This window comes from Mugil cephalus, chromosome 5 (genome assembly GCF_022458985.1).
Source record: "Mugil cephalus isolate CIBA_MC_2020 chromosome 5, CIBA_Mcephalus_1.1, whole genome shotgun sequence".
In the NCBI taxonomy this organism is placed as follows: domain Eukaryota; kingdom Metazoa; phylum Chordata; class Actinopteri; order Mugiliformes; family Mugilidae; genus Mugil; species Mugil cephalus.
The window spans coordinates 19,434,100-19,457,029 of record NC_061774.1 but is presented as its reverse complement, the minus strand read 5'-3'; the positions used below and the strand labels follow the sequence as shown (position 1 = coordinate 19,457,029).

General features: G+C 42.9%; 2 protein-coding genes across 6 annotated transcripts in view; both read left to right on the top strand.

The window, feature by feature from the left end:
* si:ch211-26b3.4 (connector enhancer of kinase suppressor of ras 2) overlaps positions 1–9,933 on the top strand; it is a 63,107-nt gene extending 53,174 nt beyond the window's left edge. For 2 of the 4 annotated variants that reach the window (XM_047585917.1, XM_047585916.1), the window contains 5 exons: positions 3,278–3,348; positions 3,445–3,545; positions 4,118–4,868; positions 6,403–6,665; positions 6,762–9,933. In XM_047585917.1, coding sequence (XP_047441873.1) covers positions 3,278–3,348; positions 3,445–3,545; positions 4,118–4,868; positions 6,403–6,665; positions 6,762–6,971 — 1,396 coding nt within the window. In that variant the 3' untranslated portion in view covers positions 6,972–9,933. The remainder of the gene's footprint in view (positions 1–3,277; positions 3,349–3,444; positions 3,546–4,117; positions 4,869–6,402; positions 6,666–6,761) is intronic. The other 2 variants (XR_007112899.1, XM_047585918.1) reach the window with 2 other exon arrangements.
* Positions 9,934–11,520: 1,587 nt separating this feature from the next.
* On the top strand, positions 11,521–20,184 carry apool (apolipoprotein O-like). 2 transcript variants are annotated; one of them, XM_047585711.1, is made up of 11 exons: positions 11,521–11,590; positions 12,414–12,512; positions 12,590–12,715; positions 13,189–13,243; positions 13,526–13,624; positions 16,595–16,686; positions 16,788–16,898; positions 17,324–17,468; positions 17,593–17,736; positions 18,048–18,149; positions 19,538–20,184. In XM_047585711.1, the coding sequence occupies exons 1-11, from the start codon at positions 11,579–11,581 to the stop codon at positions 19,624–19,626; spliced, it is 1,074 nt and encodes a 357-aa protein (XP_047441667.1). In that variant the 5' UTR covers positions 11,521–11,578; the 3' UTR covers positions 19,627–20,184. The 2 variants fall into 2 exon arrangements, with proteins under 2 accessions (XP_047441667.1, XP_047441666.1); XM_047585710.1 differs by lacking the exon at positions 11,521–11,590 and adding an exon at positions 11,682–11,798.
* The last annotated feature ends 2,746 nt before the right edge of the window (positions 20,185–22,930 follow it).

The following is a 22,930-nucleotide window of genomic DNA, read 5'->3' as shown; positions in this document are numbered from 1 at the left end:
CCGCTGTCGTTAAATGTACAACAGTGTGCGTGCAGATTTACGCGTGTGTCGTGTGTGAGAGGGAGATTGTAGTGATACTTTCAGGAGTGCTGTCTGATGAGCCCTAATTATCCACACAGCTCCTCAATGACATGGGCAGATAATTAGGGGGGAGTAATTAACCAGCTATATCTGACTTCCATACTGCGTCAGGAGGTTCATGTGTGAAAGAGTAGTCGCACACATTTTTGTGTGGATTGTGTGTGAAAAGGTGGGCGTCTGCGCGGTGTTATTGTGGCTACTTGGAGGCCTGCCAGTAAAGATTAAGTTCTGTTTCCTGTGGTTAAAACGCAAATCCTAAGGAAGTGCGCACAAAGGAAGAGACTAGCAGCCATGTGGCATTAAGGGAGCATAGATTTTGTTGAAAATCAGCGAGGTGTAACAGTAGAGGCAATAAAACCTTTGGCAACACGTAACAAGTTGACCTGATCTCAATTTTGAGGTGATGCAATTAAAGTGAGGGCCAGTGGGATTGGCATTTGACGCAAACACAGTCCCCCAAACTTTTACTTCAAGGAAGCATTGCCCTGTCTTTGGTTCCTACAACGCAGTTTAGCGAGCTGCATAGCTGGCTTGGAGCGGTAACATCATTAGTGGTATTTTCTTTACATGTTGAGAGAAAAGAGTGAGCTCTGTTCATACTCTAGTAATATTCCTATGTTTTACTTGTTTCACTCTGAAACATTTGCGGTGGGATACATGCAAGAGGGTTACCGAGGCAACCAGAGCCTTGAACAACCACTAGCAACCAACTGTCAGCTACAAAAATTACGGTGAATCGCTTTATTTAAGGTTCCTGGTTCTACAGGAAGGTTCTTGTTGTGGAAATGGGCCAATAGACTGTATGAAGCCAGACCAACTTCCCAGACTTTAAATTCTTTTGTGGTGGGCAGCTAGTCTAGAGTAACTCCACTGGGAACTGATTATTTTCCAGCAAAGACCTGCTGAGCCAATCAAATAAATTGGGTGGGATTTATGTGGTGACTGACATAGGAGTAATTTGACGCTGTAGCAGCCCAGACTTGCTGGAAGTACGCATCACAGGCCACAAGTGTAGTATAGTGTAGTATACTGGCTCTGGCTCACAGAGGTGTCAGCTACATGCGTAATGGAGTCATACATGACATCTGAGTGCCATGGTGTTGGATTATTTTTTTTTTTTTATCACAAAATGGCTGTGATTGGTTGAAGTACTGTCCAATAGCATGCAGAGTTTATTTATTTATGTATTTTAATCTTTTGGTTGAAACATGCCCCATAATAAAATCCTAATGAGTAGTTACCAGACCCGTGGCCTCATAAGACCCGAAGAAGCATTAAAATACTCAAATAAGAATAAAACATCAGACTTTCTCGGCGACTTATATTCAAACATGGCCTGCGACACTGTGACGTCACAATGTTAGCTGGAGTCAAATAGGTGGAAGCTTGAGGCAAACACTCTCACTTTCAACCATGAAAATGTCGTCTTGCTGTATGTTTTGGTGCCAAAACCGAAAAATCAAAACCTCTACCTTCAAGTTTTATCACATACCAGCCACTGCCAGTCGTAGACAACTTTGGAGCAAGACAATTAACGACAGGCACACTTCATATCAGGTCAGATTAATATGTAATGCATCATCAGTTTCATCCTGGATAACTTTATGGATTAGACTAAATTGTGTCTGAAATTACGTTAAATTAATCATTACTTAGGGGATTCTTGTTACACGTTAATGCTAATGCTAACCGCGAGCTAACCCTGCGTAAAGTCAGGGGTGTCCGAGCACAATTTGCTACTTACCCTCCACTGTGGTTCCACTAACTTCTGGTAATATCTTTGTCGGAGAGGCTTCACTTGAGACCAGACTTCATCCCCGCTACGTCCTCCTTTGGTCAAATCCAGTACATCCTGTGAGAGAGAGTGTAGGTGTAGGTGAATATGGTCCCATCAGTCAGATTCAACTTTTTAAAAATAATACTCACAGTTCTCGGAGAGTTAGTGTATTAGTATATTCTCTAAACTTTTCGTTTTCCTTGTCCATTGTTGCCAAAACAGTCCACTGAAATATGCTAACTGCTGTTTACAAGCTATAGCCTAGTGTTTGAGATGTTTGGCCTCCAGTTAAGCCCCGCCCCTCAAAAAACATCACATTGTTTACAAACTGTGACGGGGTCTATGCCCGAGCTTGTTTTCCAACTGCCACAATATGTTTCATTTAAAAATAGATAAGATCTTCTGATTGGCTGATTGGCTATTCATTGATTACTAATCTCTTTTAAAGTCTATGTGCAGGGAGTTTTATCATTTTTCGGTGTGAGAAATGTAATGTGTGGCATGAGACGAGTCAACTTATGAAATGCGTGTGTCTCACGATCAAGGTGTGAGACTTGGGAGCCCTGGCAATATGAATTTCAATAGTACATCAAGAACACAATGATAAACTTAGAAGCACAGTCCCCAATGCATCTTTCAGCAAATGTTACCCTGGAAATAATCAGGGCGTGTGGTGCAGATGGAAATTGTGACATTGCCAGGAACTATTTTTAGCTGGGGTATAATACACATTAGGTGCACATGGGTGTATTTCTAGCACGAGGGCAGTGGAGGTGGGATTAACCAGAAGAAGAAACGTATCCATCATATTGAATGAAAATGTCAGCTGCAGCTTTGTGACTCACTGATGACATTATTAGCTGTGCGACAACAATGGAGCTCATGACACAGACACAGTCATATATCGGGATCCGACTATAAACAAGATGGTGGGAGTTAATTGTTGCTTTATTTTATTTCTTTTACCATAAGAAAATGTGTCTTCCAGCAGGAGGCACTTCCTATAACTGGCCTGATGAGTTTCCTGTTCCTAGTGTAAAAGCAAGGACTCTATTCTTAGTAGCGGCCTTATTATTGGGCGCCTCCAGAGGGACATGGGAAAAGCTGGGATCGAAAAAGAATGCTGTCGGAGACGCAAAGGGTTGTCATTTCCCTCTTTCTGCATCCATCTCTCTAATTATCTCAAAGCTTTTCTCTCCTCATCGGGGGGATGGAGTCATTTAGACAGATATTGAGTGTGAAGGGAAGCCATGTAAATTATTGAGAATGAAAGTTTTTTATTCATCACCTACCATTTACCCAGCATAACCTTTTCTTCCCTGTCCCCCTTGTTCTCTGGGTTTATCTTCCTCAATCTTCTGATGCCTTCCTTCTCCTTCATTTTTAAAATTTGCCTTTAATTTTCCTCATTTCCTACAGGTGGATGAACCGACTGGGGCTGGCTGCTATCGGCTACACACCAGATGATAAGGTGCCACGCCCCGATGAAGGTGAGACGGACCGGCTTGACTAGTAATTACTTTTTTGACCGTTTTTTTAATGCGTGAATCTGTAACATTTTTGTGATGCATTCGTCGTCTCGTCAGACTACTGGAGCGAGAGCGATCAAGACGAGGTCGACGGCTCAATGACACTCAAACAGGAGGGGCCCTCATCCCTCTGTGATACTTACCATCGCACACCATCAGTAAGTAACACACACTCTGCCGTGCTCGACATTTTCCTTGCAGTGTTTAATTTCGGATAGAATATTTTATTCTTAAAAGCCCCACGGTTTTTCAGAGCTGCGCAGACTGGAGCTCTCAGCATTAATAAAACATCAGAATGTGAGACTATCTGGTTCTGTAAGCAGCCAAGACCATCACACTCCTCTGTTCTGCTGCCAGAACCTGCACACAATCTGACCTCTAGGTGGCGACAGTTGACAATGCTCATTTCATCTGTGCTCCGGATTATTCTCACACATGCACATTTAAATCCAGTGGCACTGGTACCATGATTATGAGCCATACAACGGTCATGTCAGCCATTCCTGGAGTTGCTCCTCTGCCATCTCATTGCTTCTTTGCTCTCATCTCTTGGTCTCTTTCTGCTCTTCACACTTCCCTGTCCTTCTTTCTTCTCCATCCCTGCACACCTCTTCCTTCTTCTTGTTTTGCGGGTCACTTGTTCCTTTCATCTGTGCTCACATTCCACTTTTCTGTTTGTTGTGTCCCTACTCCTCGCACTGACCATGACACGTACCCACGGCCCACTCAGGCTAACCTCCTCCACAGTTACGACCAGTTGCCCCGCTCAGTGAGCTCCATGAGCCTCATGCGCTCCACTCCATCCCCACTCCCTCCACCGATGAGTGCCTCCACCTCCCCCATTCCTCCACAGATGGTGTCTTCCACCTCCCCTCTCCCTCTCCAGGTCAATTCCTCGAGCCCGTTCCCGGAGCCCAAGCACGGTCGCCATTTCTCCAGCGAGTCCACGCACTCCCACTCCTCTGCCGAGGACCAGCGTGGAGACGGGATGGGAATGGGCACGGGCACAGGCAGCACCAGCACCCACTCGTCCGGCTGCCGCTCGTCCCACCGCGAGCGGCGCTCCTGGCAGGACCTCATCGAGACCCCTCTGACCAGCGCAGGGCTTCACTTCCTCCAGACGGCGCCGGGGGAGAGCGAGTACGGCTTGATGGGGAGCATGGCCGGAGAGATGGGCTACTACGGAGGGCTGGGCAGGCAAGGCATGTCCCCGGAGAGACGCAGGCAGGCCACGCTGCCCGTACGGAGACACCACGCCGCCGAGAGGGACAGGGAACGGGACGGGCCCTTCCCTCTGGAGCGGGGGCCGCACACACACAGCCACACGCACCGACGGTCTCACAAGCAGCGGAGCCAGAGTCTGCCCAGGAACAGGGACCCAATGCCGGGAAAACTGTTACACACCTCGATCCATATGGAGGAGAGGAGCGAAGACGAGGAGGCAGAGGGACAGGCTGCAGATATGCTTGAGGAGGAGGAGGGTAAGAAAAGGACACACAGCCTTCTGTAGCCAAGGCTAAACTGATCAAAGTGTTTAATTTATTTATTATAAGTAACCATGATGTGCAGTAAAATTATGAAATGCCAACGGTTCAAAATTCTTGTTATTCACTCTGAAAAAAATTAAAAGTTTAAGTACTCAAACTAATGTGTCAAATTATATCTAGAATTTGGATTATGATTCTGATTTCATTGTTGTTAGGACTTTGATAGGACAATATTCTGATTCCCTCATGCCCGAGCTGAGTTGTTTTTTTGTTTTTTTTTTTAAAGAGAAGAAAAGCAAATTAGTATTCATACTTTTTATTTTTTATTTTTTTATCTGGGTTGATCTATGCGATTGCTATGTATGATTAATTAATGAAGTAACGCTATCAGCAAGGAAAGCATTTTGAAGTTACTAGCGCCTATAGATGTAATGTTTACACAAAATTAATTAATAATTTTAAGACCTTTTATTTTATTTATTTAAGTACACATTCCACCAATGAATAATGCCAGTTTCAGTGAATTGGAGATGCCATAGCATCAGAAGAAATTATGTTTGCTTATTTACTGTGAAACATTATGCACCGATCAGCCATAACATTAAAACCACTGACAGAAGTGAGTAACATTGACCATCTTGTGACAATTTAATGTTCTGCTGGGATACTTTGGACCTGGCATTCGTGTGGATGTTGCTTAGGCATGTACCACCACCCACCTAGATCAGGTGGTCATAATGTTGTGCCTGATCGGTGTACCTTCGAAATCTTCAGAAATTTGAAATGAACATGTTTTCTAGAAGGGGTCAGAAAATCTCCACACATAAAGGATGAGTTGAGGATGAAGTGTGAAGAGAAGCAACCTGTCCAAAACAAAACAAAAAATATTTGTAAAAATAGGCAGAAATTCTCTGAAATAACTTGTTTGGTATGCAGTTTAATTTCTCCATTGCTCTTTATTTGAGATTAGTGGGAATGAAAAACTATAAAAACTAAGCATCGTCTTTGAACAGGAAGTAGTTTTTGGAAAACACTGATGTCCTCATATGTGGACATGGCGATTTTTATACTCATTATTATTATAAAATCACTGATATGTAACAAAATATAAAACTGTTAATTTTCCTGTCTGAACATTGCTGTGCAAAAGCAGAATTGCAAATAATGAAGTCCCAACGTCCTCAATCTAGTACATGCCAATTAGCAAAGTCATAGCTTGTTGCTATTGATAGAATTGGTGTGTCATATTGAACTAGAAAAGTTAATAATCATACTGTAAACAAGTTCCAATTGTAAAACTTGAAGAGTTTTGAATCTTGTCCACTTTTATTACATAAAAAAATGAAAGAGAATAAGCTGCCACAAACCCAAAACTTAATGTCCCCATATGAGGACGCAGGGTCTCAGGAAGTTAAACATTTAGCAATCATATTTATGTTGTCTGCATTTAATTTTTAATAATCAGTAAATGCCCACACGATCGTTGTCCACCACCAGTCTGACTCTGCCTTGTTGTCTCCCGTCTCAGACCTACGGGAGCTGAGAGTGGACAGCAGAGAGAGGAGGGTGTCTGAGGGAAGGGAGCGGCGAGTGTCGGAGGGCCGTGAGCCAGAGCAGTTGGACGGGCTAGAGCAGCTTTATCGGGCCCTGGAGCAAGCCAACGTGACGGCCCTAGGGGACCCACGGCCTTGCAGCAAGCAGGAGCTTCGGCGCTGTTTCACCCAGAGGGCCAGGGACCCCCTCCTCAACGACAGGCTGCACCGGGTCCGAGCGCTCCGCAGCACCTTGAAGGTAACGCGAGAGACTCGGCAGCCAGGTGTAGCAAAGTTTTAGGGAAGAAAACGATGAGGAATTAATAACTCCTGTGACACCTCTTCACTCCCACAGGCCAAAGAGTCAGAGCTGGAGGTGATCTGTGCCCTCTTGGAGGACCCTGGCCTGTGCTCCCAGACCTTCAGAGAGTGGAAGCAGTGGCACAGCGAGCTCTACTCAGAAATCTGCCAGCTCAGCCCCGGCACCAACGGCCAGGACGACCTCTCCCCGCTGGCCGCTCCCCTCATGACCCACACACACTCCTTCATCGAGACACATGTGTGAGAAAAAGAAATGAAGACTGAACTGACACACACTCACGTACACAAACACAGAGCTTTACATTAGAAAACCCTTCTCTCTCCTGATCACCACCCTGAGCACACACACACACACACGCGCACACACACACACACACACACACACACACACACACACACACACACACACACACACACACACAGGGACACACATTGTAAGATGTGTAAATATCATAGAGGGAACAGTCTGAGACCTGCGTGTATGAACTTTTGATAATCCTGAGGACCCCACAGGGTGCCTATTGCATGCCTGAACAGAAAGCATTAATCTTCCTTTGTCTATGGAACTCAGCATAAACTCCACACGCTTGTCAAGAAAAATGGGGAGAAAAAAAAATAACTTTTTAACACGTTCGTTCCTTTGTACTCCCTTGGTTTTGCTTTTTTTTTTGTTTTGTTTGTTTGTTTTGTTGTTGATTTCAGGGGGCAGGGGGAGCTATGTAGCAGCAATACAGAGGAGAATCCTTTTCACCACAGCACTGTACTTTTGTACCGAAGAACTTTGCACCCAGAGCCACCAGTTCTCCCCCTTTCTCTTTCTCTCTGTCTTTTTTTTTTTTTTTTTTTTTCCTCTCTCATTGCAAATCCTGATTTACAGGGACCTCACTGTTATTCCGGGCTGATCTCACGGGACTGTGTGGGGATAGTAAGGGCAGTGACTCCGGGGTAAGACTGTGAGAGGTAGCCGATAAAGCTGGTTTATCCTTATTTTTATTTATTTTATTTTTTTTGCCGTTTCCCAAGGAACACATGAAAACAAGCGTCACGAGCACCGCGAACCCGTCGTGCTGGGCCGATGCACACTATTTCAAACTGTGAAGTTTTACCTGCGTAAGGAGGCTCCTCTGATCGAGTGCAATTCTACGACTCTTCTTTTCCTCTCTCTGTCAGTGTTTCTCTTCATCTCCTCCCTCTCTATTTTTAATATAGATTTTTCTTTTTTTTTTAATCTTTGGTTCTTCTCTCTCCAGTCCTCAAAGACTTGTGTATATGTGTATACTGCTGTGTATACTGATGTAAATGTTTGCGTTCCACTACCACTGTGATATGCTTCTAGAGGTAGCGGAGGGGAAGACAGAGAGTATGTATTTGTGTGGGTGCAACGATTTCTTTTCTTAGTTTTCTTTTTCCTTTTTTCCTTTCCTCCTTAAACAGCGAATGCCAGAGCTAGAGAGTTCTTTTCAAAGGAGTCACTCACTACAAAGAATGCACTTTCTATATCTCTATATCTCATTGGCTGCATCACAGGGTCTATGTCTCATCGGCCTCTTTACCATTGCTGTTCAAATATCAGGTAAAAGCATTTGCCGTCTCATTTTCTAAAGATTTGTGTACAGTCTACAAATATATTTAAACATAGAAGAATATATAAATCTATTTACGTTTTGTGTCATAGTTATAATGTAAAGTATGATGTATTCTATGCCAAGGTTTTGCAGTGTCCCCCTCTTCACTCTGTAGGTGCAGGGTGTTTAGCAGTTCGAACAACTAGGAGGCGAACGACAACCGCCGCCGCCGCTTGACAGTTGACTGACAAATTTTTTGACTGGGTGAAATCTGGGCTGAGCCTTCTCCTGGTGATGTGTTGCATGAGAACGGGCCTGGGACTGATTTGAATGGACAGGGTAAAATACTGTGGATCATTTGTGTTCTTTTTTTCCTTTTCCTCCTCCTCTCATGATTGCAAGATGAATTAGACTTGTAGCGCATGATACATGCAAACGCACTGTTGAAGAATGACTTTATTTATGTGCTCACGGTCTTCTCTTTTTCTTTAGCTAGCATTTGAAGACACACACTGTACAACAACCGCTGAGGGAGTTTTTTTCTTTTTTCTTTTTTTTTCCACTACTCAGTTGTAATGCAGATTGTCTTTACAGCATCCAAACAGGATGTTTTGATTTTGATGTTTTTGGTTTACATAGAAAATGTTACCTGAGAGACATCTGTAGTTCTCAAAGGAAAGATATTTTGACATTCCCTCAAAGCATATGTTTGACTTTTATTGGGCGGTCATAGACCTCTATGTTAAATGGTCTGTAATGTCTGTGAGATTCGCTTCATCTGCAAGATCGGGCCAAGGACTCAACGGTGCCCCCCGGTGACCAAGACTCTGAGAGACAAGCGTAGCACCTGCTGCATTCAGTTTCACCTATCCTTCCTATTTGACTGTAGTTCTTGTGTAGTTTCAGGTTTTTCATCACGTCACACTGTAGAGAAATGATCAAAACACACTCCAGAGATTATAGCTCATGTTTTTTTTTTGAACCGTTAATTTCAGAGTATCACAAAAATGATGCAAGCACTTTCCCTGTGCCTCCCAATCCTCTCTTTGGCAACGAAGGACTGACTGGACTGGTGTTCCTACAGAAACACACACACACACACACACACACACAGCTGTAGATGAGTTACGGTACAGTTTTAGTCAGCAGACCTCTCTCCGTTTCTCATCTGTAGTTTTGGTCTTCTTTCTCCAACTGCTGCTCCGCTGAGCAGGCGACATACTGTAGATTATGGAGTCCTGAGAGTTTTAATTTGTAGGCACTTGACTGTGTTATCCCTCCCAGATCCTTGTGTGTGTAGACCTGCAGAAACAGGCCGAAAAGGGAGATTCCACTGTGTGTTCTTTCAGGGGTGTACACCTCATGGTACATTGCACAGGTGTGTAAGATGTAAGTTGCACTGCGACATTAAAAAAAAAAAAGGAACATATTGCTCTTTTTCAAGAATAATATTAGCTTACTGTTATTCTGTACATTAAACTGACTAAAGATGATATTAAAAAAGACAGAAAATTACATTTATTCTTCCTAAAGTAGCCTTTTTTTGGTTTCATATATATGAATATATATTACAAAAAATACAGATTGTAAACCTAAGTTGTTAAACTTTGACTTCAATAAACCGAATCCTCTGCACTATGAGCTATGTTCTGTTTATGTGTGCCGTTTCTCTGAATTATTCAAGTGGCTTTACAGTGTTCTCTGCTTAGTTTGTAATCATTTCAAATGAAGAGTCGATGCAGTGCCCTATATTTCTACATGCTAAAATGTTTTTGAGCAAACTGAAACAAGCGTTTATAACTGTATGGTTAATTATAAAACAGATAAATTATAGAACTTAGGAGTGATACACTTGAGTTTAAATGTCTTCACTCGTAAATAGCACTACAGTACTTTTATGATGTGTTTGACACGTGTACACGGGCGCATATGCGTGCACACACACACACACACACACACGCACACACACTCACATCCACACGTATAGGTGTGTACATGTGTATGCACGTGTTACGCATGTAAACACACATGTTTACGTGCATACCTGTGTATACACGGGTACAGGTGCACACTCATACGCCTGTACACATATATGCATGTACATACACATGTATAAACGCGTACACGGAAACGGTTAAACTATGTGGTTAGTCATAACCTTATTCGAATCAGAAATAAGGATATCATGTAAAATTAAAATTTCATGTTTGGCTACTGTGCTTTTGAAACCTCTTTACCACCAAGTTCACCTCATTCAGATGTGATTTATACACGTCCTTAAAAAAAAAGTTAGTTGATGGTTATTTCATTTGAACACAACACGTTTAGCAATTACATAAGTTCAAGAAGTTTTAATTATATTTTGACATAGAATGTACTCATAATGGAAGACGCAGATGTTCAGCTCATCTAATAAACATGCAATGAACCTGGAGCTTATGATTCAACAAAGGTTCTGGCGCCTCAACGACAAGGCCCCTAATAGACCATCTCTACATGTGAAATTACATGGAGCAGTCAATCCTAATTGTTTTACTTTTTAAAATATTTGTGGGGGGGGAAAAATCATATTTTTCACTTTGTTTTCATGCAGGCATATTTCCAAAAGGAATCTTGAGTAACACACGTGAGCCCACATTCCTGTGTTCAACCTGCCCCCAGCAGCTGCTGATCATCTTCTGCAGTGCGATAATCCGGTCTGTCCTCACCATGTCCATTACAGTCTGGTTTGGATCTGCCACCAGACATACCAGAGACGGACTGCAGAGAACAATCAGGTCTGTAGAGAAGATTGTTGGCACTGACCTTCCCTCCATACAGGACTTGTACTGGGATCAGGAAGCGGGCCTGTAGAATCCCCACAGACCTCTCAAACCCTGGACACTCTGTTTAGACTCCTCCTCTCAGTCTAGTAAGTACAGACCAATAACTCTACATTAAATGTACATACTCACTGTTGTATATTTCTGCACTTGCCTTTTATTTTTCAAATTTTATTTCCTAAAGTCTAATCTGTTCTGTACAGTTTTATTTTTTGCGTTTTTATTTATTTATTTATTTTACTTAAGTTCCGTGTAAAAGTGAGCAAAGTAACCGGAGTCAAATTCCTTGTATGTGGACACATAAGGTACTTGACCAATAAAGCCGAGTGTCATCAAGTCCAGATGCAGTTCCGTTTTGGTCCATTAGGTGTCAGTAGCCGACCGCGTTTTGGACGAGTCGAAGCCGACTGCCAGAGTCCAGAGAAGAAGAAAGGAGACGACGTAGAAGAAGGAGGGGCGCTGTCATGGCGGCCAAGGTGAATGTTTGACATTTTCTCTTCGGCAAAGTTTGAGGCGTTTGAACAGTGTGTTTTCACTGAATGCGTAGGTCGTGCGTTAACGACAGTTGTCCCGGAACCTTTAATTTAAACGGAATGTCACATTTCAGGCACGGGAATAGCTTTGCTGCTAACCACGTCCACTGTGTGAGCTTCGCTGATGAGTCCAGCCAGACAGCGCTCTGCTGTGCGTTAGCTGACTTCAATTTGACCAGAGGCCTCACAATTAAAGATCTCAAATTGTATCTGTTTTGTTATTTTTTGTATTCGTCAGTCGTGACTTTATCAGCTGTTGGAAGACACAACTAATGTGGAGGTAGCACTGGCGTCATCGTGAGTTAGCCTAATAACTAGTGGGAGGCAGTTAACGTTAGTTTTCCACCATATCCAGTACACGCTCTGTAGTGTTGGACATCATTTAAGATTAACGTTAAGTTAGTTTAGTATCGAGCTACTAATATTTTTGATGTTACAGTATTTGACAACTGTGTTCACCAGAAAGTGTATAATCAAAACATTGAGCATAGAAAATGACGTTCCGTTAGAGGTGCCCTCCATTAATACACTACATGCAGTGCAGTCATTAATGTATGGTTACACTGCATGTGCTGTATTGTTTTCCGTCTTGCATTATGAAGTTGATAGTTATGTGTAGTAAGAGTTTTTACTGTGGTGTTAACTCTTCACCTGTAATGGACTTATATTATTTTTTTTTTTCTTCTGATTTTACTCATGTCCTTTCCTTCTATCACTGTATGTTAATATGCATTATAATTAGATGTGTACTCCTTTCCTGTGCTAGGTGGTGATGGTGGCCGTCCCGACGGTTCTGGGAATAGCCTCTATCCGTGTGTACACAGTGAATGAAGCTCCCACTGATGGGCTGGTGTCTCGAGGAAAGGTATGCCTGTCCCATCAAGTCTGGATCGACAGATTTCAGTTCACTGCAACTCATTGATAACACGCCTCTGCCCCCAGCTGAACGTGTACACGCCGCTGCCACAGTCTGCTCAGGGTAAGTTTGTTCCAGAGAGTCCGGGGACCATTGAGAGAGGGATCACAACAGCCAGAGAGAGCGTACTGCCGGTTTTCCAGGCTGTGAAGGTATTTACATAGTGTTGTATCTGCAAAATTTGCTTCACAGAAACTTCTACAAAACTAACTTTCACATCCTCTTCAGTATTTTCAGCATAAACAGAAACAAATAAATTAGCACAAAGTATGTTCTTAGAACTACAGCTAAGATGTAGTGAAGATGTGTCATGTCGCTCATCTCGCACCTGAACCCTGATTTTTTTTTTTTCCTGTTACTTGCGGTTACAAAGCACAATCCTACATGCTGCGGGTGCTCTGTGCAGGTACTATTTTGCACTGTGCAAAGTTCAGGAGCTAGACAGGAAGTAGTGTTTCTGCAGTTCGCTCCGCAGCTGTAAGGCTTGCTGCAAGATTTGACAGTTTGATAGAGTGGAAGGCTGGAAAAAAACACTGACTTAAAACTGACTCACATGTATCCGTTTCTGCTCTGCTGCCAATGCCCCTTTTGTAGTGGTTTCACTTTTGTCCTGTGTTCCCTGTAGGGCGCCTGTATCTCTGTGAAAAGGGGGAGTGTGAATCTTTACCATGCCGGAGAGGGTGAGTAAGAGTAGGCCCACAAAGGTCACATTTAGAAATCTGCCTTTTATCCTTTATATCCTCCCTTTATCCATCGCTACTTACAAAGCATTGAGACACTGTAATAGATGAAAATCTGCTCTTATACTACCTTGAGTTTTACCCTGACACAAACACTTTATTTAGAGTTATACTCTTATTGATTTTCCAGTTTTTAGCAGTTTAAAAGCCTTATTTACATGCTGAATAAAATATTTGTGGCAATGTGCTTCAGCATGTTGACTGTGTTCCTGTGTTTCCCAGACTTATTCTATTACTTGAAAGACCCTCCTCCGGACTTTCTACCCAGATTTGGGACCATCACCATGGCTGGACTACTTGGCATGTTCCTGGCACGGAAAGGTAACCGCCAGTCATTACATCATACACGTTCAGTCGTCAAGGAACAGAGATTTCATCATCTGCACAACCATCTCGAAGCTTATCAGCGTAAATCACCACGCTCATGTCATGTCACAATATACGAGCATCTAATCGTCATCTTCTAACTTGGAGCACATTTTTCCGTGTGCACATGCTTGGTTGTTTATCAAAGGGTGCTGAGGTCTGACAGCCAACCCTATCTGTACTGCTCAAGTACTTTGGTTCCTAGGCAACCATCTGTTTCCCTTTGTGTAAATAAAGGCAGAAATAAGTTAAGTTTTACAGAAGTTGACTTCACATGGTATCTACACCAGGACTGTGTGATATTTAGCATTAGCATTACATATTTGTTTTTATTGTATGTTTGTTTTTATTATAAAATTAACTTGTGTCTTGTGCTTGTCCAAATTTTGCATACCCACATCCACCTCCAACCTGCAAACCGTACCGGAACTGACCCAAATCTGGAACCACCTTCACATGTTGCCACCCAACTCGTGGTTAAACAAATAAGCTACCCACTCACTTAGTATATCGTGCTCTATTTTAACTATCCAAGCAAAACAAAAGGGGTTCAGCCTGAAACTTTCAAAGCAACAACAGCGTTGCTATCACACATCGGCTCATGAATAGCTTTTAATAAACTGAGCTGCATTAGGGTGAACAGGAACATACTGTCATTGATGTAGAAAACAAATTTACACTGAACGTTTGTGAAATTATCATGTACGATTATTCATTGCCTCAAAAAAATAGAGAATGTCATTTCCTATGCAGGCGTGTGTGATACTGTAGTGGCAGCATATCTGAAAAGACAGTCTCACAAATGTTTAGCATTGGCACAGTCTTTTTAAATGTTACTATCAGTTCCCCATTTACGCTGACGATTTAAATTGTAAACTGTACTGTAAACAGTACTATGACATAAATGACGTAGAGGATCATTACAATGTAATGTTCTTCTGGGAAACTTGAGTTGTGGTATTTATGTGTTACTTTGACAGATGCAACCACATGAACTTTATCGCTGACCGTGCACGCCCGTGCGGCAACAGCTATGCACCTCTGCATCTTGGGGTCATGTGTTACCCGACAATTCACGTGATGGATCTGTAATGCGATTCATCAAACCGGGCCACCTTCTTCCATTACTCTGTGACCCACTTCTAATGCTCGTATGTCCATTCAAGGCGCTTTCAGCAGAGGACACGGGTCACCGTGGGCATCGTGGCTGGTCTGCAGCTATGCAGCCCCATGCAAAACACACTGGTGCAGTGTCATTGTCCCGACAACTTTCTGTGAGAATCAACATTCACATCTTAATGCAGTGTTAGCTTCAGTAATTCAGACCACACTGATCGGGCTCCAGTTTCCACGGCCATCACTGAGCCTTGACTGCCCACAATCCTGTAATTGAGTCACTGTTTTTTTCATCCTTGGACCACTTACAGAATGGGAACACACAACTAGAACCGCAGTTTTTGGAGATGCTCTGATTTAGTCATCGAGCCACCATAATTTGGCCTTGGTCTAAATTGTTCATATCCTTCCACTTGCCTTTTTTTTTTTTAATTTTTTGCTTAACACATTAACATTGAGAACAGAATGCTGTCTGAAATATCCCACCCACTGACAGGTGCCATAAAATTGAGATAAACAGTGATAATCACATGACTAAGCTGATATCGAGTTGATATTTATCTGTAGTTGAAGAAGACGGTTAGACCCTGTCTTCTTTCTCCAGAAAATGGCACAATCCATTTTTCAGTCAGAGGCTCAAGTCTCACAGTGTGAATGGTCAAAAAGTCGCTGTCTGGATTTAACTAAGCAAATAGATACAAACCTCCTGTTGAATAATTACCGCATGGGTGATTATTTTGCAGCTGGCAACAGGTTATTTAACCCCAGCTGATGCAATGAGTAGCTTCTCATTTCTCAAACAACCGGTAAGAAGAGAAACAGATGAAGTGATGCACCCATCATGCCTAGTGTCTACTGTAAAAGCATGTGGACTACCTGAATATACTGAATGACCAGGTTATTCCATCAATGGGTTTTTCTAAGCTGATGGCACGAGCATGTTCCAAGATGACAATCACATGATTCAAATGAGAAATCATCTTCACACATGGATTGGCCACCACAAGAGTCCAGACCTTAACCCCATTGAGAATCTTCTGCAGTGGTCAGAGTCTCCCAATTGTCAGTATAAGATCTTGGGGAACAATTAATTTAACACCGGATGGAAATACATCTCATCAAAACAATGCCACAGCCAATGTGTGCTGTAATCTAACCAATAACACATTGCAACATTTTTTTTTGTGGCCAGGCGGTGCATGACACGAGAACAGAGTCAGTGAAACATCAAAGAAAAGTTGACGTCTGCACATCTGGAACGTAGCAGCAAGTTTTGGATGTAAATTTGAAAATGTATTTGTCTCCCCCTCACTGCTAGCGCCAACATAGCATTATACTTTGACTCACGGGGTTTTGTTATGAAAAAGAAACTTGTTGCAGACCTATTTGATTCACATTTTCATTCATGTGAAGCAGCAGCCAGTCACAGCAGGTTAATCTCTGGTGATCAGAAATCAGACCACAGGCCCTGAAGTTACCTAGAAGTCGACCACATCACAAACAAGCATGCTGTGTGTTTCAGTTTTCTCAGCACTCTTTGTTCTTGTTCTTGTCTCATTTTCATAGTGGAGTCATTCGTATGCTGATATCAAATCAGGTTTCTGTCACTGAAACAATTGTGTGTTTGCCATACTCATGCGACATCTGCCCTGCATTCAAACTGGCTTGGCACAACCGCCAGCAGGTTTAATCTGTGCACTGCGTTGGTCTAAATAAGATGCAATTTGTCCGTGTCCTTTCCGAACATAGCCGCCTGTAGTAGTCCTCCAGCGATTTAATCTCAAGGCATCGATTGAAATTTAATTTCAGGATCTCGTTTCAAGAGGTTAGCTCTTCCGCTGGGCCTGATGAGCGCAGGAGCCTCTGTCTGTTATCCGGCACAAGCGGTGGCTGTGTTTAAGGTAATGGTGCTTTTTTTCAAACGCCGACATCTTGGTATGATTCATATCATTTTTTTAAAAATTTTTTTTTTAATCCTGACGTCGTCTCTCGTGCTCCCAAGGTGACGGGTAAAAAGGTGTACGCTGCAGGGCAGTGGAGCAGCGCTGCAGTGTCTTCACTATTTGCCTCCAAGGAGCCTCTACCCAAAGAGACTGCTGTTTCGCAGCCACAGGTGAACAGTCATTTTGAGTTATTACAACATTAGGTGTAGCTGTAGCTGGCTGATTTTAAAATAGAAAGTACAGTAAAGCTGTACTTTCTGTGGGTTCAGCCCCTGTAATGACAACGCAGTTCCCACTGAATGATTTCCCCTTGACATATTTTACTCGCTCAAAAAAAAATCCCTCTGTTGTATTCCATTTCCTTTCCTTGCTCTTTTCTGATCATTGCGTGTTACCGGAAAATGAAAGCTTTTGCACGCACATTGTGTCGAATATGAAGTTTTTCGTCGGTGTATTAAATCTAACTTGGGAGCACCTCTGGAAGATTGTAAAGCTAGTGCTCTGTTCTGTTTCCAGATTGTTTGTGTTGTCAAAAGAACGTAGTCAACCCGTATTAATTTAAAGCTTTTTTTTATTATTATTCATGTGCTGTTAGTCTGCTACAGTGCCAAACAAGTCAGCGCAGAGTTCCACCGTCTCAGGGACAGAAGTGGAATCAGCTGAGACTGACGCCGCTGTCGCATCGAAGGAAATGTCACCAGTAACACTCACAGAAATATCCACTACAGAGACCAGCACAGGTATTTTTTATATTTATATATATATCCCTGCTATGATACCCTTTCTTCTGTCTCGGTCTTTGTTTCTCAAACAATCACGCAAAGACTTCTACTGATGATGGTGGCGTATTTCATCTTTGTCCAGATCCACTGACAAATGCTGTGCCAGCAGAGACCTCCCCTCCCTCTGAGGAACAACCGTCCCCTGTGGCGGAGCCCACGCTGAGCATACAGTCTGCTCCTTCGTCTGAAGAAACATCTGCTCCAAAGGCAGCAGACGGGCCAGCAGGTACCAAAAATATTCCTCCCCGTAATGTGCCTTCAGAGAGGAAGACGCAGTGGCCATGCAAACTAACGCGACGCCAGTCGCCGCTAACTCCTGACCATAAAGTCGTCCCTCCTGCCACCACTTTTATGCAAATACTTCATTTGAATCAACTAAAGCGAATTATTGCACAGCACGCTGACACTGCACTCGATTTAGCTATTAGTCACCCATAACAAGGCATTAACACACAGTGTTCATTTAGCATTTTAATATTCTTTATTCAGTTTATGTCCGTGCTGCTAACCCTGGGTTACATTTTGATTTCCTTCAAGTGCCCCACGTTGAATCAGCTGAGCCCGAGTTAGCTAGCCAGCCACCTGCTGCAGCCTTGGAGGAGACGCCGACTCAACAACCTGCAGAAGGAGGCAGCAAAGGTACTAAGAACACTGCTCTGGTTTGGGAGTTAGTCTCTTCTCAACAGATCCAATGACACAAACAGACCAATGTCTGGATTTCTGGCCTTGTAGCATTGATTCTGTAATCCAGCTAAACCTTGCACTGACACATCGGCACCATCTTTAAAATTCCAGACATCCATACGAGCATTAATACTTGAGTTTCCTTCTGCAACCGCTCAATACTAGTTTGTTTTCACCAGTTTAGTACACGCTCAGTCATGAGGTTGATGATGAGCCCCGTGTGATTTGATTGGCATCTGGTTTTCACTGGGAACAAGTATTTTTGGTTCCAGTCTATTTTTGGTTATAATGAATGAAACTGCGTGGCTTCTTGTGGTGGGAAAGATCTCAGTGAGACCACAATATCGGGGGGGGGGGGGGCGACCCCTTAAAGCATGCAGACTCGCACACACACCTCTGAAAATTACCTGCATTTTAAGCCACTTAAACGTGCTGCGTCTCGTTCTAGTTTGTGGGCAGGTATAAATTGTCCTGAAATTCCACTCCTAAACTAAGTGGAGTTTGATGAAGCTATTGTCAGTTTCTCCTCAGGAACAGCACATTCTGTGTCTGATGTAAATGGATATGTGTTGCTGGTCTCGCTGGAACAGCTTAACTGCGCATATCATATTTTGCCTTTGGAGAAGCCATCTCTATGTATGAGACAGCTCGACAGATCGAGGAGTGAATGAGTTACCGCGGAAAAGAATATATGGATAAATCATTAGTCAAGCTTTCTGTACAGTCTTGTCAGTCTGAGTTAAAGCTGAACAGAGCGACAGTTCCCCATCATGCATGAGATACTTTAGCATGATGCTGAAACTATGAGTGAATTGTTTTTGTTTTGAGAAAATAAAACTCGTGTTGCACCTCCCTGCATACACAAAGTAGCATCCAAACAAACTCCGAAATTATTTTTTAACTGGTGATTTTATAACTCACGCAGCAGCATAATGATTTTGTGCAATTTTTTTATTTTCATGTTGTAATTTACTGGATTTTATATCCACAGATCTTATCTACATATCAGCCTTTCGTATCTCAGTCACATTTTTTTTTAAATGTATCTGCAAGACCACATTCAGAGAAAGCTGGCCACGAATGACAAGGCAAGATGACTTCTGGTAAAAAAAAAAAAAAAAAAAAAAAAAACAGAAAAGAGTGTGAAGGTGCATGTGTGGGTGTTTTTGTGCTTCTGGGTATCAACAACGTCACAAGTGCCTCAATGGTGAACTCGACAATGTGGGATAACCGGATTATTTAGCAACTGGACTATATTCTCCGAATGCATTTAAGGTTTAATTGCTACTATTTCTGTGCTTTTGACTGTCATTTGGTTCTGCATTTCTCTTGCCGCCCTCCAGAGGGCTCCGATTTCAAGGCAGACCCTTCTCTCATGGACTTCGGCCAGTCCAACCCCGAGGATGAAGACCTGTACAGCACACGCAGCTGAGAGACCGCAGACAGCCGCAGAGAGAGGCCTCATTACCGCACTGCCATCTCACTTTTCCTCCAGACTGACATACACTCATTATGCGGTGTAAATAGGCCTTTTTGCACGCAAGCTCAGTTAGAAATACTTTAATCAACATTTCCATTCTCATTTTGTCTGCCCACATCAGTTATATTTCCACAGAAAACATCCAATTTGCATAGCAGCAGCAATCAAACGGATTCCGGTACACAAAACTGAATCGGTTTGCGTGGGATAGAAACTTAGAAAGAAAAAAAAAAAATACACCCACTATTTTCAAGCTTTTTCAATCATAAATGGCAGATTGTGAAATTCTCTTTGTTTGTGTCATTTAAGAATTACTGGCTCTTGAGCTGCAGCTTTCACAGACACGAATGCATGGTGCTTTTATTTATTATAATTTAGCCCAGGCTGAGAATTCTGTACATGTGCTGGTAACGATAACAAGATGGACTGGTGCCGCGCTGCTTTGTTGGAAAATCGTCTTCACTTGTTAATTAAGGATCTCGAAATAAATCTATATTTTTCATGAATTCACGTCGCGTCTTGTCAACTGCTTACTTGTGAGTGTAAACGAAGCTGTAAGCAACAGACTTCCTGTCCTACACCTCAGCAAAAAATAACATGTGACACACGAAAAAAAATTCCCCTCCCAGAACACCTCTCAATTAGATCTTTTCAGTCATCCAGCAAAAAAATACAACAACTTTAAGATCTATAATGAGCGGCAGAACAATGGTTCATCTCTACCACATGAAGCAAACCTTCTCTTAACCCGTCTGCTTCTATAAGAAGCGAACACAGACTCTCCACACACTAAGATGTTTGACTTTCAGATAAATTCCTCTTCAAAGAAGTCTTTGCTCTGCAGTCGTTTTTCACGAGATCAGAAAGGGTTTGTGCCGAGTACCTTGAACGAGCCACTGTTTTGAGAAATAACAACTAAGTCGTAGGAAAATATTCCAGCTCTGAAGCCCAAAAGTGAGCTACTGTTAAGACATATTCCCAACCAGATTCAAAACATCTTACATTTATTATTCATTAATCCCACATCACCCGTGGTGGCCAAATCTTTCTGGGAGTGTAAACTCCCAGAAATGATTGAATAGCTCTGTAATGAGCTGTGCTGTAATTTATAACGCTCTGTGGTGCTGTGCTACAAAGTCCGTTGTTGACATTATTCTGCCATAAACCTGTTCTCACACCTGCAGGATATTAAATACTAATTGTAAATCTTTGTCATAATCTTTTATCCACATCAAATTTGGTTCCAACATTCACGCCCCCCAGAAGATGACGCTCTTTATCTCTTCTTTCCCTTTAGTGATATCGAGAAGTTGTCATTCGATGTGTGATGTTTCAACATCTAATATTTAGCAGAAGTACTGGTGCGGACCTTGGTCTGCACACCAAGATTTGGCAGTTTCTGGATGATGTATTCGAAACTGATGATCATTTCCCACGTGAGGTTCACATCTATTTTAATCTCTTTCTGAACTTTTAAACAGTGTATGATCACTGGCGGTCCGTAGTGGTAATGACATCCTCGTTAACCTCGGGTGAACTTTTGTTTTTAGTGGCAAATGTTAGCACGCTGACATGCACAAAAAAAAATGGTTTCAAAAGAATGGATAGTGCTGCTGGAAAGTTTGCACCTAAATCAATCATTTTGCCGTATCAGCAAGAACTAGGAGAGGAGAGAGGAGAGATTTAATTGTGAAGAAGAAGGCATCAGGGTGCCTGTGAAAGTCCAACAAACACCAGGATCATCTCCTGAAGCTAATCTAAGCTGCAGGATTAAGGCATTACCAGTGCAGAGTTTACTGACTGGCAGCAGGCAGGTGTGAGTGGATCTGCACACACACACACACAGACGCGCAAAGACTTTTGGAGGATGGCCTGGTGTCAAGAAGGGCAGCAAAGAAACCATTCCTCTTCAGGAACATGCTGATGTTGCGCAAAAGGTACGAGGATTGGACCGCTGAGGACTGGGGTAAAGTCCTTTTTATTGATGAATCCCCTCTCCGATTGTTTGGGGCATCCGGGAAAAAAATGCTTGTCCGGAGAAGAAAAGGTCAGTGCTGTGTCATACTAACAGTAAAGCATCCTGTCACAGTTCGTGGTGAGGGGCTGTTCTCAGCCAAGTGAGTGGGCTCACTCACAGTTTTGACTAAGAACGCAGCCACGAGCAATGCAGGGTTACGAAACCGAGACTGAGACTATAATGATCCACGAGGGAAATTACTTTGTCACCATAACTTTGTTGCACATAAAAGTAAACACTCATAAAGACCACAAGAAAGCTAAAATAAAATGAGATTAAATTAAAGTAAAATAAAAATAAAACGGTGTAATAACATTTTTTACAGAATTAACATTATATACAAAAGTAGTTGGCAAAGCAGTGTCCAAGGTGATGTGGCTCTTTGACCAGTTGCATAGCAACAGCGGTGTGGATAGTGTTGCGTGGCGTCTCCTTGTCCTTGTCGCCGAGGAAGGGACGTAAACACAAACGGAGTGTGTCCGCCCGTAGAGTCTGAAGCCGGGCACAGACGTGCTGTGGTCCTATGAACCAGGTCTCCAAAGCACTTCCCATAACACACTCCCTCTGGGTCCCATCAAGCGCACACAGTCCATCAATCCTGCTTCCGAAGATCTCACGTCCCCCGTGAGGACAGACGGCACCGCTGACCCGAGCCACCTCCTCCTCCTCCGCTCCACCACCTCCGAACTCCAGCCTGGCATCCCCAGCACTTCTTCGGGAAGTTCAGGGGGAATCTCGGGCCTCAATCCGGGAAGCTCAGGGGACACAGACAGCGCCAGCAGCTGATCTCCGGAGCACACCGCTGGACGCGGCGGCCGCTCCGCAGAACTCCACGGCAAACGACGCCGCCAAAAACAAAAAGTCCAGAGGAAACAAAGTAAAAACAGCACAAAAAGACAAAAATTACCATTTTGACTGGTTCAAGGCACGAAAAAAACAAACAAACAAAAAAAAACAAGTCAGACAATTAACACACCAAGAACAACCTGAAAAGGTAACAGAACATCAAGATTTTAGGTCCATGGCCAGGAAACTCTACAAGCCTTAATCCGATTGAGAATTTGTCAAACAAAAACCTACTAATTCTGACAAACTCCGAGCATTTTATACACGAATGAGCTGCCATCAGTCAGTGAGAAGTTGGTGAGGTCTTAAAAAATAAGGGTCAACGATGCACATATTGACTCTTTGCATAAACTTAATGTAATTGTCAATGAAATAAAGTGACACTTACGAAAT